This window comes from Oncorhynchus masou, chromosome 14, assembly GCF_036934945.1.
Source record: "Oncorhynchus masou masou isolate Uvic2021 chromosome 14, UVic_Omas_1.1, whole genome shotgun sequence".
Lineage (NCBI taxonomy): Eukaryota > Metazoa > Chordata > Actinopteri > Salmoniformes > Salmonidae > Oncorhynchus > Oncorhynchus masou.
Window position 1 is genome coordinate 18,682,677 of NC_088225.1, and position 15,816 is coordinate 18,698,492.

The following is a 15,816-nucleotide window of genomic DNA, read 5'->3' on the forward strand; positions in this document are numbered from 1 at the left end:
CTTATGAGTGCCTTGTGAGTGTACACTTGAGTGTGTGTGTGTGGAGATGGATGTACATCATTCATACTAAAGTCCCCCTGGAGTGTGAGTTATGGAGCCAGCTGTGGGTACCAGACTGTGCCACACACACAGTGATACACAATACTCATGGTCACAATGCTCTCCTCTCAACATCACCATTTCCTTTGTACTGTGTCCCTGTAATGTCATCACAGGAAATGAGCTTGTGTTTATGAGAGTCTATTTCCTCCTTGGGATCCTATACCCTCCTATTATTTCTCTCTGTCTGTCACCCTGTCCTGCCTTTTTTCTCCCAGTCTTTTATTCTCCATGTCTAACCCTCCCGCCCTGTCTTTCTCTCCCCTCCAGGCTAACACTTACACCTCCATCAGGAGCAAACAAGGGTCCTTGACATTCAATTTCCTGCTTGCCACACACTTTTTCATTGTGTTTTTCTCCCCTTTCGTCTCTGCCTGAGTCAGATGGGCAGACAGAGGGACGGGTGGACTGAGGAACAGACAGAGAGGGGGACAGGGAGGGTGTTTTTCATGGGGGGCAGCCTCCATCCCTCCCTGTCTGAACAGCCCAGTAGCAAGGTCACCTTACTGGGATGCATTTGGGAGTTTCAGGGGCCATGACACAGCTTTTTCTAGGAACAGTTTGTGGCAATGAAACATTTTTTGGGGAACCGTTTCAGTGTCTTAGGAATGCTGCTTTAAAATGTTTGGATTCTTCTTGGAAATTGTTGGGCGATGTTTGGTTCTTCTGTGGTATTAAAGGTTGCTGATAACCTAATAGGAGTGTGTGTGTGTGTGGACGTGTTTAACTATACTTGTGGGGACCAGACGTCCCCACAAGAACAGTAAACAAACACAAATTGGGGCCATTTTGTTAGTCCCCACAATGTCAAATGCTATTTCTAGGGGTTTAGGGTTTAGGTTAGAATTAGTGTTAAGGTTAGGAGGGAAAATAGGATCTTGAATGGTACTACATTTTGTGTCCCAACAAGGTTAGTTGTACAAGACTGTGTGTGGGGCGCATGCTGTCCTGTAGTGAGATGATAAATTAGTATGTTCGATGTTGTCTTGAACAGGTGGCTAAGCCAGCATGGAGAATATATATATACACACACACACACCCTAATGATTAATAGACTGAGTCAAGTCCCTGTCTTGTTTGTGAGTGGATGTGGTAAATGAGCAGAGCACACGTTAATTGTTGGAGGTGTGTGTTTGCATGACAGCTTTATTTAACGGTTGATGTATTGATTGGTGTAGCAGAGATCATCTGTTAATGGCTGGTCTTCCTGTATATGATTTTATGTGTGTGTTGTCTGATTTGTCCATTAGAATGTGTAAGGTGATAGACGGTCTAATACCGCTGATGTCTGTCTGTCTGTCTGGTTACTGTAATGTATACAGTGTGAGTAGACTGACTGACTGATCTTCCCTCTTGTCTTTTTCTTTCTTTCTGTTTCTGTTCTTTCTTTCTTTCCTTTTTCTCATTCTTTTTCTCTCTCGTCTCCTGTCTCTCCATCTAACTCTCCCTCCCTGTAGGTGAGTGTGGTGCAGGACTCTGTGAACATCTCAGGTCAGAACACTATGAACATGGTGAAGGTGCCAGACTGCAGGCTGGCCGATGAGCTGGGAGGGCTTTGGGAACACTCCCGCTTCACTGACTGCTCCCTGTGTGTGGCGGGACAGGAGTTCCAGGCACACAAAGCCATCCTGGCAGGTAAGACTACTTTTGTCTCGCACGCCACGCACGTGCATACTGACCACACAGAACACCGGAGCCACTTCTTACAGATATAGACACATCAATGACAGAAACACAGACTATGGGCTCTATTGTATCAAACCTAGCCCAATGTTAAGTCTTAGCGCTGTCGGTAGTAGTAGAAATATTTTAGCAATTTTCACAACCAGAATAATGGCCACAGTAGCTGGCGGTGGAGCGAAAGTTCTGGACTTATAAAACACATTGTGGGTGTGTCAAGGCTTGGCCCCACACTGACCAATCGGAACGTGCTCCATGGCTAAATGTTTATTTAGTGTCTTTTATGTATAGCGTTATCATCAACGCCAATTTGAATATTAGTCCGTTATAGCCTAGTTCGTTAAATATCCTTCCCCATATTTGCTAAATATTTTCAACATGTTTGCATTCACACCGATATAGGGGCTAGGCCTACTGTAAATTGCAGTGTGGTCATGCCAAACATAGTCAATAAGCAAGACTAAATTCACTTGGCTATCGATAAGGCCTAAAAAGAAAGTGTATAATTCTAATAACTAATCAGCAGGGCCTCCTGAGTGGCGCAGCGGTCTAAGGCACTGCATCGCAGTGTTGCGGCGTCATTACAGCCTGGGGTTGGTTTGATCCCAGGCTGTCACAACCGGATGTGACCGGGAGTCCCATAGTGCGGCACACAATTGGCCCAGCGTTGTCCGGGTTAGGGGTGTGTTTGGCCGGGGCGGCTTTACTTGGCTTATTGCGCTCTTGCCACTCCTTGTGGCAGGCCGGGCTCCTCCAGGCTGACTTCGGTCGTCAGTTGAATGGTGTTTCCTCAGACACATTGGTGCAGCTGGCTTCCGGGTTAAGCGAGCAGGTGTTAATCTGTAGCGTCGAGCAATCCCGTATCCGGGAGCGTAATCATAGCCTCAAGCTCATTAGCATAACGCAACGTTAACTATTCATGAAAATCGCAAATGAAATGTAATAAATATATTGCAACACAAGCTTAGCCTTTTGTTAACAACACTGTCATCTCAGATTTTCAAAATATGATTTTCAACCACAGCTACACAAGCATTTGTGTAAGAGTATTGATAGCTTGCATAGCATTAAGCCTAGCATTCAGCAGGCAACATTTTCACAAAAAGAAGAAAAGCATTCAAATAAAATAATTTACCTTTGAAGAACTTCGGATGTTTTCAATGAGGGGAGACTCAGTTAGATAGCAAATGTTCAGTTTTTCCAAAAATATTATTTGTGTAGGAGAAATCGCTCCGTTTTGTTAATCACGTTTGGCTAAGAAAAAAAAAGAAAATTCAGTCATTACAACGCCAAACTTTTTCCCAAATTAACTCCATAATATCGACAGAAACATGGCAAATGTTGTTTAGAATCAATCCTCAAGGTGTTTTTCACATATCTATTCGATGATAAATCATTTGTGGCAGTTGCCTTTCTCCTCTGAACCTAATGGAAAAGTGGACGCAGCTGGAGATTGTGCAATAATTTCGACGGAGGACCCCAAGCGGATACCTGGTAAATGTAGTCTCTTATGGTCAATCTTCCAATGATATGCCTACAAATACGTCACAATTGAAACGACAAAGTGTAGGCTCATTCCTGGCGCATTCACAGCCATACCAGGAGACATTGGAACACAGCGCATTCAAAATCTGGGGCATTTCCTGTATGAAATTTCATCTTGGTTTTGCCTGTAGCATTAGTTCTGGGGCACTCACAGACAATATCTTTCCAGTTTTGGAAACGTCAGAGTGTTTTCTTTCCAAAGCTGTCAATTATATGCATAGTCAAGCATCTTTTCGTGACCAAATATCTTGTTTAAAACGGGAACGTTTTTTATCCAAAAATTAAGAGCACCCCCTATATCGAAGAAGTTAAGAAGCGCGGCTTGGCGGGTCATGTTTCGGAGGACGCATGACTCGAACTTTGCCTCTCGTGAGCCCTTTGGGGAGTTGCAGCAATGAGACACGATCGTAATTGGATTACAATTGGATATCACGAAATTGGGGAGAAAAGGGGGGTGAAATTACAATTAATTTAAAAATACTACACAGCAACTTGTTTTAAATAAGCTTTGTTTACATTCTGAGTTGAAAGCACCATAATTGCTCCACGTGGGCATGTCAAATAGAGAAAACATGGACTATGTAGGGTTTTACAAACATCCATACTTTTTAAAGGAGCTGGATAAAGATCCAAAATAAATGGAGGGAGAATGTCCACTCACTCAAATCAAATTTATTTATATAGCCCTTCGTACATCAGCTGATATCTCAAAGTGCTGTACAGAAACCCAGCCTAAAACCCCAAACAGCAAGCAATGCAGGTGTAGAAGCACGGTGGTTAGGAAAAACTCCCTAGAAAGGCCAAAACCTAGGAAGAAACCTAGAGAGGAACCAGGCTATGTGGGGTGGCCAGTCCTCTTCTGGCTGTGCCGGGTAGAGATTATAACAGAACATGGCCAAGATGTTCAAATGTTCATAAATGACCAGCATGGTCGAATAATAATAAGGCAGAACAGTTGAAACTGGAGCAGCAGCACGGCCAGGTGGACTGGGGACAGCAAGGAGTCATCATGTCAGGTAGTCACTCACTGTTATTCTACTTGTAAATGTAATGTTTTATAAACATAATGGTACCATCTTACAGATCATATTTGCACTTCTACAGATAGTAGTTGGGGTTTCAACTTACTGTTGCGAGTTAGAATAGTAGAATACACAAGGTGAAATTTCTAAATGTTTTTATCAGCAGTTATAGAAATGTGAGTTATAGATCTGTCATTCTCATTGAAAGCAAGTCAAGGAAGCGGTAGATCTATTCAATGTACACTTTCTATGCTACCCGCTCATAAGTTCGTTGTTAGTTCGTCTCTTTCTTTTGGTTTTGTACAACAGCTTTAAACAGCTGAAAATACATTATTTTTTTGATAATGATATATATAATATAAGACAGGTAAATTACCAACCCTTGCGTCAGGGTTGGAAAATAGTGGAGTGCTGGCTTTTTGAAGTTGAAATTGCCAAAGAGCAGGCTGTTAATGGCAGCTGCAAATAGAGCCCCATGGCTGAGTATCTGACTGAAACTTTCAGGAACTCTCCCTGTGGAGAATGGGAATGGCTGTCAATTATCCAGTCATTTTGAGACATTTTAATTGTGTGCTACTGTGGCATTGGGGTCTTCACTCTCTCTCCACCCCTCTCATCTGGCTGTCTGCACCTCTCTCTCCACCTTTCTCCTTCTCCCTCGCTTCTTCCGCTACCTGGGTTAGGTGACACCCACTCCCCTCATTGTTCTCCCTCTCCACCACCGTTCCTGTGACAACTCTCTGGGCCGTTAATCGCTGTGGAAACGGACAGAGCAGGATCAAAAGGGCTGTGGAAGTGTGTGTGTGCTGGCTGAGCGGGAACGCTTTAAATTGGCTTCTTATTGGTCATGTGATCTAAAACAGTTTGGTGCTTCTCTGTCTACTGCAGAACGAGCTCGGCACTGCATCTCTATAATACCCTCACACAGCTATGGTACAACACTCACACAAAACAACTCTCAGCTATGGTACAACACTCACACAAAACAACTCTCAGCTATGGTACAACACAACAAAACAACACTCAGCTTTGGATCAAAACAACTCTCAGCTATGGAACAACACTCACAGCAAAACAACTCTCGGCTATGGTACAACACTCACAACAAAACAACCCTCGGCTATGGAACAAAACAACTCTCAGCTATGGAACAACACTCACAGCAAAACAACTCTCGGCTATGGTACAACACTCACAACAAAACAACCCTCGGCAATGGAACAACACTCCAACAAAACAACTCTCAGCTATGGAACAACACTCACAACAAAACAACCCTCAGCTATGGAACAACACTCACAAAAAACAACTCTCAGCTATGGAACAACACTCACAGCAAAACAACTCTCAGCTATGGTACAACACTCACAACAGAACAACCTCGGCTATGGAAAACAAAACAACTCTCAGCTATGGTACAACACTCACAACAGAACAACCCTCGGCTATGGAACAACAACAACAAAACAACAGCTATGGTACAACACTCACAGCAAAACAACTCTCAGCTATGGAACAACACTCACAACAAAACAACTTTTGGCTATGGTACAACACTCACAACAGAACAACCCTCGGCTATGGAACAAAACAACTCTCAGCTATGGTACAACACTCACAGCAAAACAACTCTCAGCTATGGTACAACACTCACAGCAAAACAACTCTCAGCTATGGAACAACACTCACAACAAAACAACTCTATGGTACAACACTCACAACAAAAACATGGAACAAAACAACTCTCAGCTATGGTACAACACTCACAGCAAAACAACTCTCAGCTATGGTACAACACTCACAACAAAACAACTCTCAGCTATGGTATAACACTCACACAAAACAACTCTCAGCTATGGTACAACACTCACACAAAACAACACTCATGGAACAAACAACTCTCAGCTATGGTACAACACTCACAGCAAAACAACTCTCAGCAATGGAACCACAGTCACAGCAAAACAACTCTCAGCTATGGAACAACACTCACACAAAACAACTCTCGGCTATGGAACAACACTCACAGCAAAACAACTCTCAGCTATGGAACAACACTCACAGCAAAACAACTCTCGGCTATGGAACAACACTCACACAAAACAAAACAACTCTCGGCTATGGAACAACACTCACAGCAACAACTCTCAGCTATGGTACAACACTCACAACAAAACATCAGCAATGGATCAAAACAACTCTCAGCTATGGTACAACACTCACACAAAACATCTCTCAGCAATGGATCAAAACAACTCTCACCTATGGTACAACACTCACACAAAACATCTCTCAGCAATGGTACAACACTCACAGCAAAACAACTCTCGGCTATGGAACAACACTCACAGCAAAACAACTCTCGGCTATGGAACAACACTCACAGCAAAACAACTCTCAGCTATGGAACAAAACAACTCAGCTATGGTACAACACTCACAAAACATCTCTCAGCAATGGATCAAAACAACTCTCAGCTATGGTACAACACTCACACAAAACAACTCTCAGCTATGGTACAACACTCACACAAAACAACCCTCAGCTATGGATCAAAACAACTCTCAGCTATGGAACAACACTCACACAAAACAACTCTCAGCTATGGTACAACACTCACACAAAACAACTCTTGGCTATGGTACAACACTCACACAAAACAACTCTCAGCTATGGAACCACACTCACAGCAAAACAACTCTCAGCTATGGAACAACACTCACAACAAAACAACTCTCGGCTATGGAACAAAACAACTCTCAGCTATGGTACAACACTCACATGGAACAACAACTCACAACAACACTCACAAAAACATCTCTCAGCTATGGATCAAAACAACTCTCAGCTATGGAACAACACTCACAACAAAACAACTCTCAGCTATGGAACAACACTCAAAAAACAACTCTCAGCTATGGAACAACACTCACAGCAAAACAACTCTCATGGATCAAAACAACTCTCAGCTATGGAACAACACTCACACAAAACATCTCTCGGCAATCAAAACAACTCTCAGCTATGGAACAACACTCACAGCAAAACAACTCTCAGCTATGGAACAACACTCACAGCAAAACAACTCTCAGCTATGGAACAACACTCACAGCAAAACAACTCTCGGCTATGGATCAAAAACAACTCTCAGCTATGGACAACACTCACACAAAACAACTCTCAGCAATGGATCAAAACAACTCTCAGCTATGGAACAACACTCACAGCAAAACAACTCTCAGCTATGGAACAAACTCACAGCAAAACAACTCTCAGCTATGGATCAAAAAACAACTCTCAGCTATGGAACAACACTCACACAAAACATCTCTCAGCAATGGATCAAAACAACTCTCAGCTATGGAACAACACTCACACAAAACATCTCTCAGCAATGGATCAAAACAACTCTCAGCTATGGTACAACACTCACATGCAAAACAACTCTCAGCTATGGTACAACACTCACAGCAAAACAACTCTCAGCTATGGAACAACACTCAAAAAAACAACTCTCAGCTATGGTACAACACTCACAACAAAACAACTCTCAGCTATGGAACAACACACAAAAAACAACTCAGCTATGGAACAACACTCACAACAAAACAACTCTCAGCTATGGAACAACACTCACAACAAAACACCTCTCAGCTATGGTACAACACTCACACAAAACAACTCTCAGCTATGGAACAACACTCACAACAAAACAACTCTCGGCATGGATCAAACAACTCTCAGCTATGGTACAACACTCACACAAAACAACTCTCAGCAATGGAACCACAGTCAAGCAAAACAACTCTCAGCTATGGAACAACACTCACAGCAAAACAACTCTCGGCTATGGAACAACACTCACAGTAAAACAACTCTCGGCTATGGAACAACACTCACAGCAAAACAACTCTCAGCTATGGAACAACACTCACAGCAAAACAACTCTCAGCTATGGATCAAAACAACTCTCAGCTATGGACAACACTCACACAAAACAACTCTCACAATGGAAAAACAACTCTCAGCTATGGTACAACACTCACACAAAACATCTCTCAGCAATGGATCAAAAAAAACAACTCTCAGCTATGGTACAACACTCAACAAAACATCTCTCAGCTATGGAACAACACTGGAACACTCACATGGTACAAAACAAAAACATCTCTCAGCTATGGAACAACACTCACAGCAAAACAACCCTCTGCTATGGAACAAAAAACAACTCTCACAGCAAAAAAACAACTCTCGGCTATGGACCACACTCAAAAAACAACTCTCAGCTATGGTACAACACTCACACAAAACAACTCTCAGCTATGGAACAACTCTCAGATATGGTACAACACTCACAACAAAACAACCTCTGCTGTGGAACAAAACAACTCTCAGCTATGGAACAACACTCACAAAAACAACTCTCAGCTATGGTACAACACTCACACAAAACAACCTCTGCTGTGGAACAAAACAACTCTCAGCTATGGAACAACACTCACAGCAAAACAACTCTCAGCTATGGACAACACTCACAAAAACAACTCTCAGCTATGGAACAACACTCACAACAAAACAACTCTCAGCTATGGACAACACTCAAAGCAAAACAACTCTCGGCTATGGAACAACACACAACAAAACAACTCTCAGCTATGGAACAACACTCACAGCAAAACAACTCTCAGCTATGGAAACACTCACACAAAACAACTCAGCTAGGAACAACACTCACAACAACAACAAACAACTCTCAGCTATGGTACAACACTCACACAAAACAACTCTCAGCTATGGAACAACACTCAGCAAAAAACAACTCTCGGCTATGGAACAAAACAGCAAAACAACTCTCAGCTATGGAACAACACTCACAGCAAAACAACTCTCAGCTATGGAACAAAACAACTCTCAGCTATGGTACAACACTCACAACAAAACAACTCTCAGCAATGGATCAAAACAACTCTCAGCTATGGTACAACACTCACACAAAACAACTCTCAGCTATGGAACAAAACAACTCTCAGCTATGGAACAACACTCACACAAAACAACTCTCAGCTATGGTACAACACTCACAGCAAACAACTCTCAGCTATGGAACAACACTCACAGCAAAACAACTCTCAGCTATGGAACAACACTCACAGCAAAACAACTCTCAGCTATGGATCAAAACAACTCTCAGCTATGGTACAACACTCACACAAAACAACTCTCAGCTATGGACAACACTCAAAAAACAACTCTCAGCTATGGTACAACACTCACACAAAACAACTCTCAGCTATGGAACAACACTCACAACAAAACAACTCTCAGCTATGGAACAACACTCACACAAAACAACTCTCAGCTATGGAACAACACTCACAGCAAAACAACTCTCAGCTATGGAACAACACTCACAACAAAACAACTCTCAGCTATGGAACAACACTCACAAAAACAACTCTCAGCTATGGAACAACACTCACACAAAACAACTCTCAGCTATGGAACAACACTCACAGAAAACAACTCTCAGCTATGGAACAACACTCACAGCAAAACAACTCTCACTATGGAACAACACTCAAAAAACAACTCTCAGCTATGGAACAAACTCACAACAAAACAACTCTCAGCTATGGAACAACACTCACAGCAAAACAACTCTCAGCTATGGAACAACACTCACAGCAAAACAACTCTCAGCTATGGAACAACACTCACAGCAAAACAACTCTCAGCTATGGCAACACTCACACAAAACAACTCTCAGCTATGGAACAACACTCACAACAAAACAACCTCGGCTATGGAACAAAACAACTCTCAGCTATGGAACAACACTCACAGCAAAACAACTCTCAGCTATGGAACAACACTCACAGCAAAACAACTCTCAGCTATGGAACAACACTCACAGCAAAACAACTCTCGGCTATGGATCAAAACAACTCTCAGCTATGGTACAACACTCACACAAAACAACTCTCAGGTATGGAACAACACTCACAGCAAAACAACTCTCAGCTATGGAAAAACAACTCTCAGCTATGGTACAACACTCACAAAAACAACTCTCAGCTATGGAACAACAACAAAACAACTCAGCTATGGTACAACACTCACAACAAAACAACTCTCAGCTATGGATCAAAACAACTCTCAGCTATGGAACAACACTCATAGCAAAACAACTCTCAGCTATGGAACAACACTCACAGCAAAACAACTCTCAGCTATGGAACAACACTCACAACAAAACAACTCTCAGCTATGGAACAACACTCACAACAAAACAACTCTCAGCTATGGTACAACACAACACAAAACAACTCTCAGCTATGGTACAACACTCACAAAAACAACTCTCAGCTATGGAACAACACTCACACAAAACAACTCTCAGCTATGGTACAACACTCACAAAACAAAACAAAACAACTCTCAGCTATGGAACAACACTCACACAAAACAACTCTCAGCTATGGAACAACACTCACAGCAAAACAACTCTCAGCTATGGAACAACACTCACAGCAAAACAACTCTCAGCTATGGAACAACACTCACAGCAAAACAACTCTCAGCTATGGAACAACACTCACAGCAAAACAACTCTCAGCTATGGAACAACACTCACAGCAAAACAACTCTCGGCTATGGAACAACACTCACAGCAAAACAACTCTCACATGGATCAAAACAACTCTCAGCTATGGAACAACACTCACACAAAACAACTCTCAGCTATGGATCAAAACAACTCTCAGCTATGGAACAACACTCACAGCAAAACAACTCTCAGCTATGGAACAACACAAGCAAAACAACTCTCAGCTATGGTACAACACTCACACAAAACAACTCTCAGCTATGGAACAACACTCACAGCAAAACAACTCTCAGCTATGGAACAACACTCACAGCAAAACAACTCTCAGCTATGGAACAACACTCACAGCAAAACAACTCTCGGCTATGGATCAAAACAACTCTCACTATGGTACAACACTCACACAAAACATCTCTCAGCTATGGAACAACACTCAAAAAACAACTCTCAGCTATGGAACAACACTCACACAAAACAACTCTCAGCTATGGAACAACACTCACAACAAAACAACTCTCAGCTATGGAACAAAAAAACAACTCTCAGCTATGGTACAACACTCTCACATGGAACAAAACAACTCTCAGCTATGGTACAACACTCACACAAAACAACTCTGCTGTGGAACAACACTCACAAAAAACAACTCTCAGCTATGGAACAACACTCACAACAAAACAACTCTCAGCTATGGAACAACACTCACACAAAACAACTCTCAGCTATGGTACAACACTCACAACAAAACAACTCTCAGCTATGGAACAACACTCACAGCAAAACAACTCTCGGCTATGGAACAACACTCACAGCAAAACAACTCTCAGCTATGGAACAACACTCACACAAAACAACTCTCAGCTATGGAACAACACTCACAACAAAACAACTCTCAGCTATGGTACAACACTCAAAAAACAACTCTCAGCTATGGAACAACAACAAAACAACTCTCAGCTATGGAACAACACTCACAGCAAAACAACTCTCAGCTATGGAACAACACTCACAGCAAAACAACTCTCAGCTATGGAACAACACTCACAACAAAACAACTCTCAGCTATGGAACAACACTCACACAAAACAACTCTCAGCTATGGAACAACACTCACAGCAAAACAACTCTCGGCTATGGAACAACACTCAAACAAAACAACTCTCAGCTATGGAACAACACTCACAACAAAACAACTCTCAGCTATGGAACAACACTCACAACAAAACAACTCTCAGCTATGGAACAAACAACAAAACAACTCTCAGCTATGGTACAACACAACAAAACAACTCTCAGCTATGGTACAACACTCACACAAAACAACTCTCAGCTATGGTACAACACTCAAAAACAACTCTCAGCTATGGAACAACACTCACAACAAAACAACTCTCAGCTATGGAACAACACTCACAGCAAAACAACTCTCAGCTATGGAACAACACTCACACAAAACAACTCTCAGCTATGGAACAACACTCACAACAAAACAACTCTCAGCTATGGATCAAACAACAAAAACAACTCTCAGCTATGGAACAACACTCACAGCAAAACAACTCTCAGCTATGGAACAACACTCACAACAAAACAACTCTCAGGCTATGGAACAACACTCACAACAAAACAACTCTCAGCTATGGAACAACACTCACAAAAACAACTCTCAGCTATGGACAACACAACAAAACAACTCTCAGCTATGGAACAACACAACAAAAAAACAACTCTCAGCTATGGAACAACACAACAAAACAACTCTCAGCTATGGTATCAAACAAAACTCTCAGCTATGGAACAACACTCACAACAAAACAACTCTCAGCTATGGAACAACACTCACAACAAAACAACCCTCGGCTATGGAACAAAACAACTCTCAGCTATGGAACAACACTCACAGCAAAACATCTCTCAGCTATGGAACAACACTCACAGCAAAACAACTCTCGGCTATGGAACAACACTCACAACAAAACAACTCTCAGCTATGGACAACACAACAAAACAACTCTCAGCTATGGAACAATACTCACAACAAAACAACTCTCGGCTATGGAACAACACTCACAGAAAACAACTCTCAGCTATGGAACAACACTCACAGCAAAACAACTCTCAGCTCTGGAACAACACTCACAGCAAAACAACTCTCAGCTATGGAACAACACTCACAGCAAAACAACTCTCAGCTATGGAACAACACTCACAGCAAAACAACTCTCAGCTATGGAACAACACTCACAACAAAACAACTCTCAGCTATGGTACAACACTCACACAAAACAACTCTCGCTATGGAACAACACTCACAGAAAACAACTCTCAGCTATGGTACAACACTCAACAAAACAACTCTCAGCTATGGAACAACACTCACAGCAAAACAACTCTCGGCTATGGAACAACACTCACACAAAACAACTCTCGGCTATGGGACAACACTCACACAAAACAACTCTCAGCTGTGCAACAACACACATCAAAATGACTCTCAGCTATGGTACAACAAAACAACCCTCAGCTATGGAACAACACTCACAACAAAACAACTCTCGCTATGGAACAACACTCACATAAAACAACTCTCAGCTATTGAACAACACTCACACAAAACAACTCTCAGCTATGGAACAACACTCACACAAAACAACTCTCAGCTATGGAACAACACTCTGCTATGGAACAACACTCACAGAAAACAACTCTCAGCTATGGAACAACACTCACAACAAAACAACTCTCACCTATGGAACAACACTCACAGCAAAACAACTCTCAGCTATGGAACAACACTCACAACAAAACAACTCTCAGTTATGGAACAACACAACAAAACAAATCTCACCTTTGGAACAACACTCACACAAAACAACTCTCAGCCATGGTACAACAAAACAACTCTCAGCTATGGAACAACACTCACAGAAAACAACTCTCGGCTATGGACAACACAACAAAACAACTCTCAGCTATGGAACAACACAACAAAAACAACTCTCAGCTATGGACAACACAACAAAACAACTCTCAGCTATGGAACAACACAACAAAACAACTCTCACCTTTGGAACAACACTCACACAAAACAACTCATAGCTATGGAACAACACTCACAACAAAACAACTCTCAGCTATGGAACAACACACACACAAAACAACTCTCGGCTATGGAACAATACTCACAAAACAACTGTCAGCTATGGTACAACACAACAAAACAACTCTCAGCTATGGAACAACACAACAAAACAACTCTCAGCTATGGAACAACACAACAAAACAACTCTCAGCTATGGAACAACACAACAAAACAACTCTCAGCTATGGTACAACACAACAAAAAAACTCAGCTCTGGAACAACACTCACAACAAAACAACTCTCAGATATGGAACAACACTCACACAAAACAACTCTCAGTTATGGAACAACACTCACAACAAAACAACTCTCAGCTATGGAACAACACTCACAGCAAAACAACTCTCGGCTATGGAACAACACTCACAACAAAACAACTCTCAGCTATGGAACAACACTCACAACAAAACAACTCTCACCTTTGGAACAACACTCACAACAAAACAACTCTCAGCCATGGTACAACAAAACAACTCTCGGCTATGGAACAACACTCACAGAAACAACTCTCGGCTATGGTACAACACAACAAAACAACTCTCAGCTATGGTACAACACAACAAAACAACTCTCAGCTATGGTACAACACAACAAAACAACTCTCAGCTATGGTACAACACAACAAAACAACTCTCAGCTATGGTATAACACAACAAAACGACTCTCAGCTATGGAACAACACTCACAACAAAACAACTCTCAGCTATGGAACAACACTCACAGCAAAACCACTCTCAGCTATGGAACAACACTCACACAAAACAACTCTGGGCTATGGAACAACACTCACACAAAACAACTCATAGCTATGGAACAACACAACAAAACAACTCTCACCTTTGGAACAACACTCACACAAAACAACTCTCAGCCATGGTACAACAAAACAACTCTCGGCTATGGAACAACACTCACAGAAAACAACTCTCGGCTATGGACAACACAACAAAACAACTCTCAGCTATGGTACAACACAACAAAACAACTCTCAGCTATGGACAACACAAAAAACAACTCTCAGCTATGGAACAACACAACAAAACAACTCTCACCTTTGGAACAACACTCACACAAAACAACTCATCAGCTATGGAACAACACTCACAACAAAACAACTCTCGGCTATGGAACAACACACCCAACAAAACAACTCTCGGCTATGGAACAATACTCACAAAACAACTGTCAGCTATGGTACAACACAACAAAACAACTCTCAGCTATGGAACAACACAACAAAACAACTCTCAGCTATGGAACAACACAACAAAACAACTCTCAGCTATGGTACAACACAACAAAACAACTCTCAGCTCTGGAACAACACTCACAACAAAACAACTCTCAGATATGGAACAACACTCACAAAAACAACTCTCAGTTATGGAACAACACTCACAACAAAACAACTCTCAGCTATGGAACAACACTCACAGCAAAACAACTCTCGGCTATGGAACAACACTCACAACAAAACAACTCTCGGCTATGGAACAACACTCACAACAAAACAACTCTCACCTTTGGAACAACACTCACAACAAAACAACTCTCAGCCATGGTACAACAAAACAACTCTCAGCTATGGAACAACACTCACAGAAACAACTCTCGGCTATGGTACAACACAACAAAACAACTCTCAGCTATGGTACAACACAACAAAACAACTCTCAGCTATGGTACAACACAACAAAACAAGTCTCAGCTATGGTACAAC

General features: G+C 41.9%; 1 protein-coding gene across 1 annotated transcript in view; it reads left to right on the forward strand.

Moving 5' to 3' along the window:
- The window catches only part of LOC135553823 (speckle-type POZ protein-like), a 163,247-nt gene that overhangs the window by 116,431 nt on the left and 31,000 nt on the right, over nt 1–15,816 (forward strand). Inside the window, exon 10 of the mRNA XM_064985759.1 lies at nt 1,557–1,734. Coding sequence (XP_064841831.1) covers nt 1,557–1,734 — 178 coding nt within the window. The remainder of the gene's footprint in view (nt 1–1,556; nt 1,735–15,816) is intronic.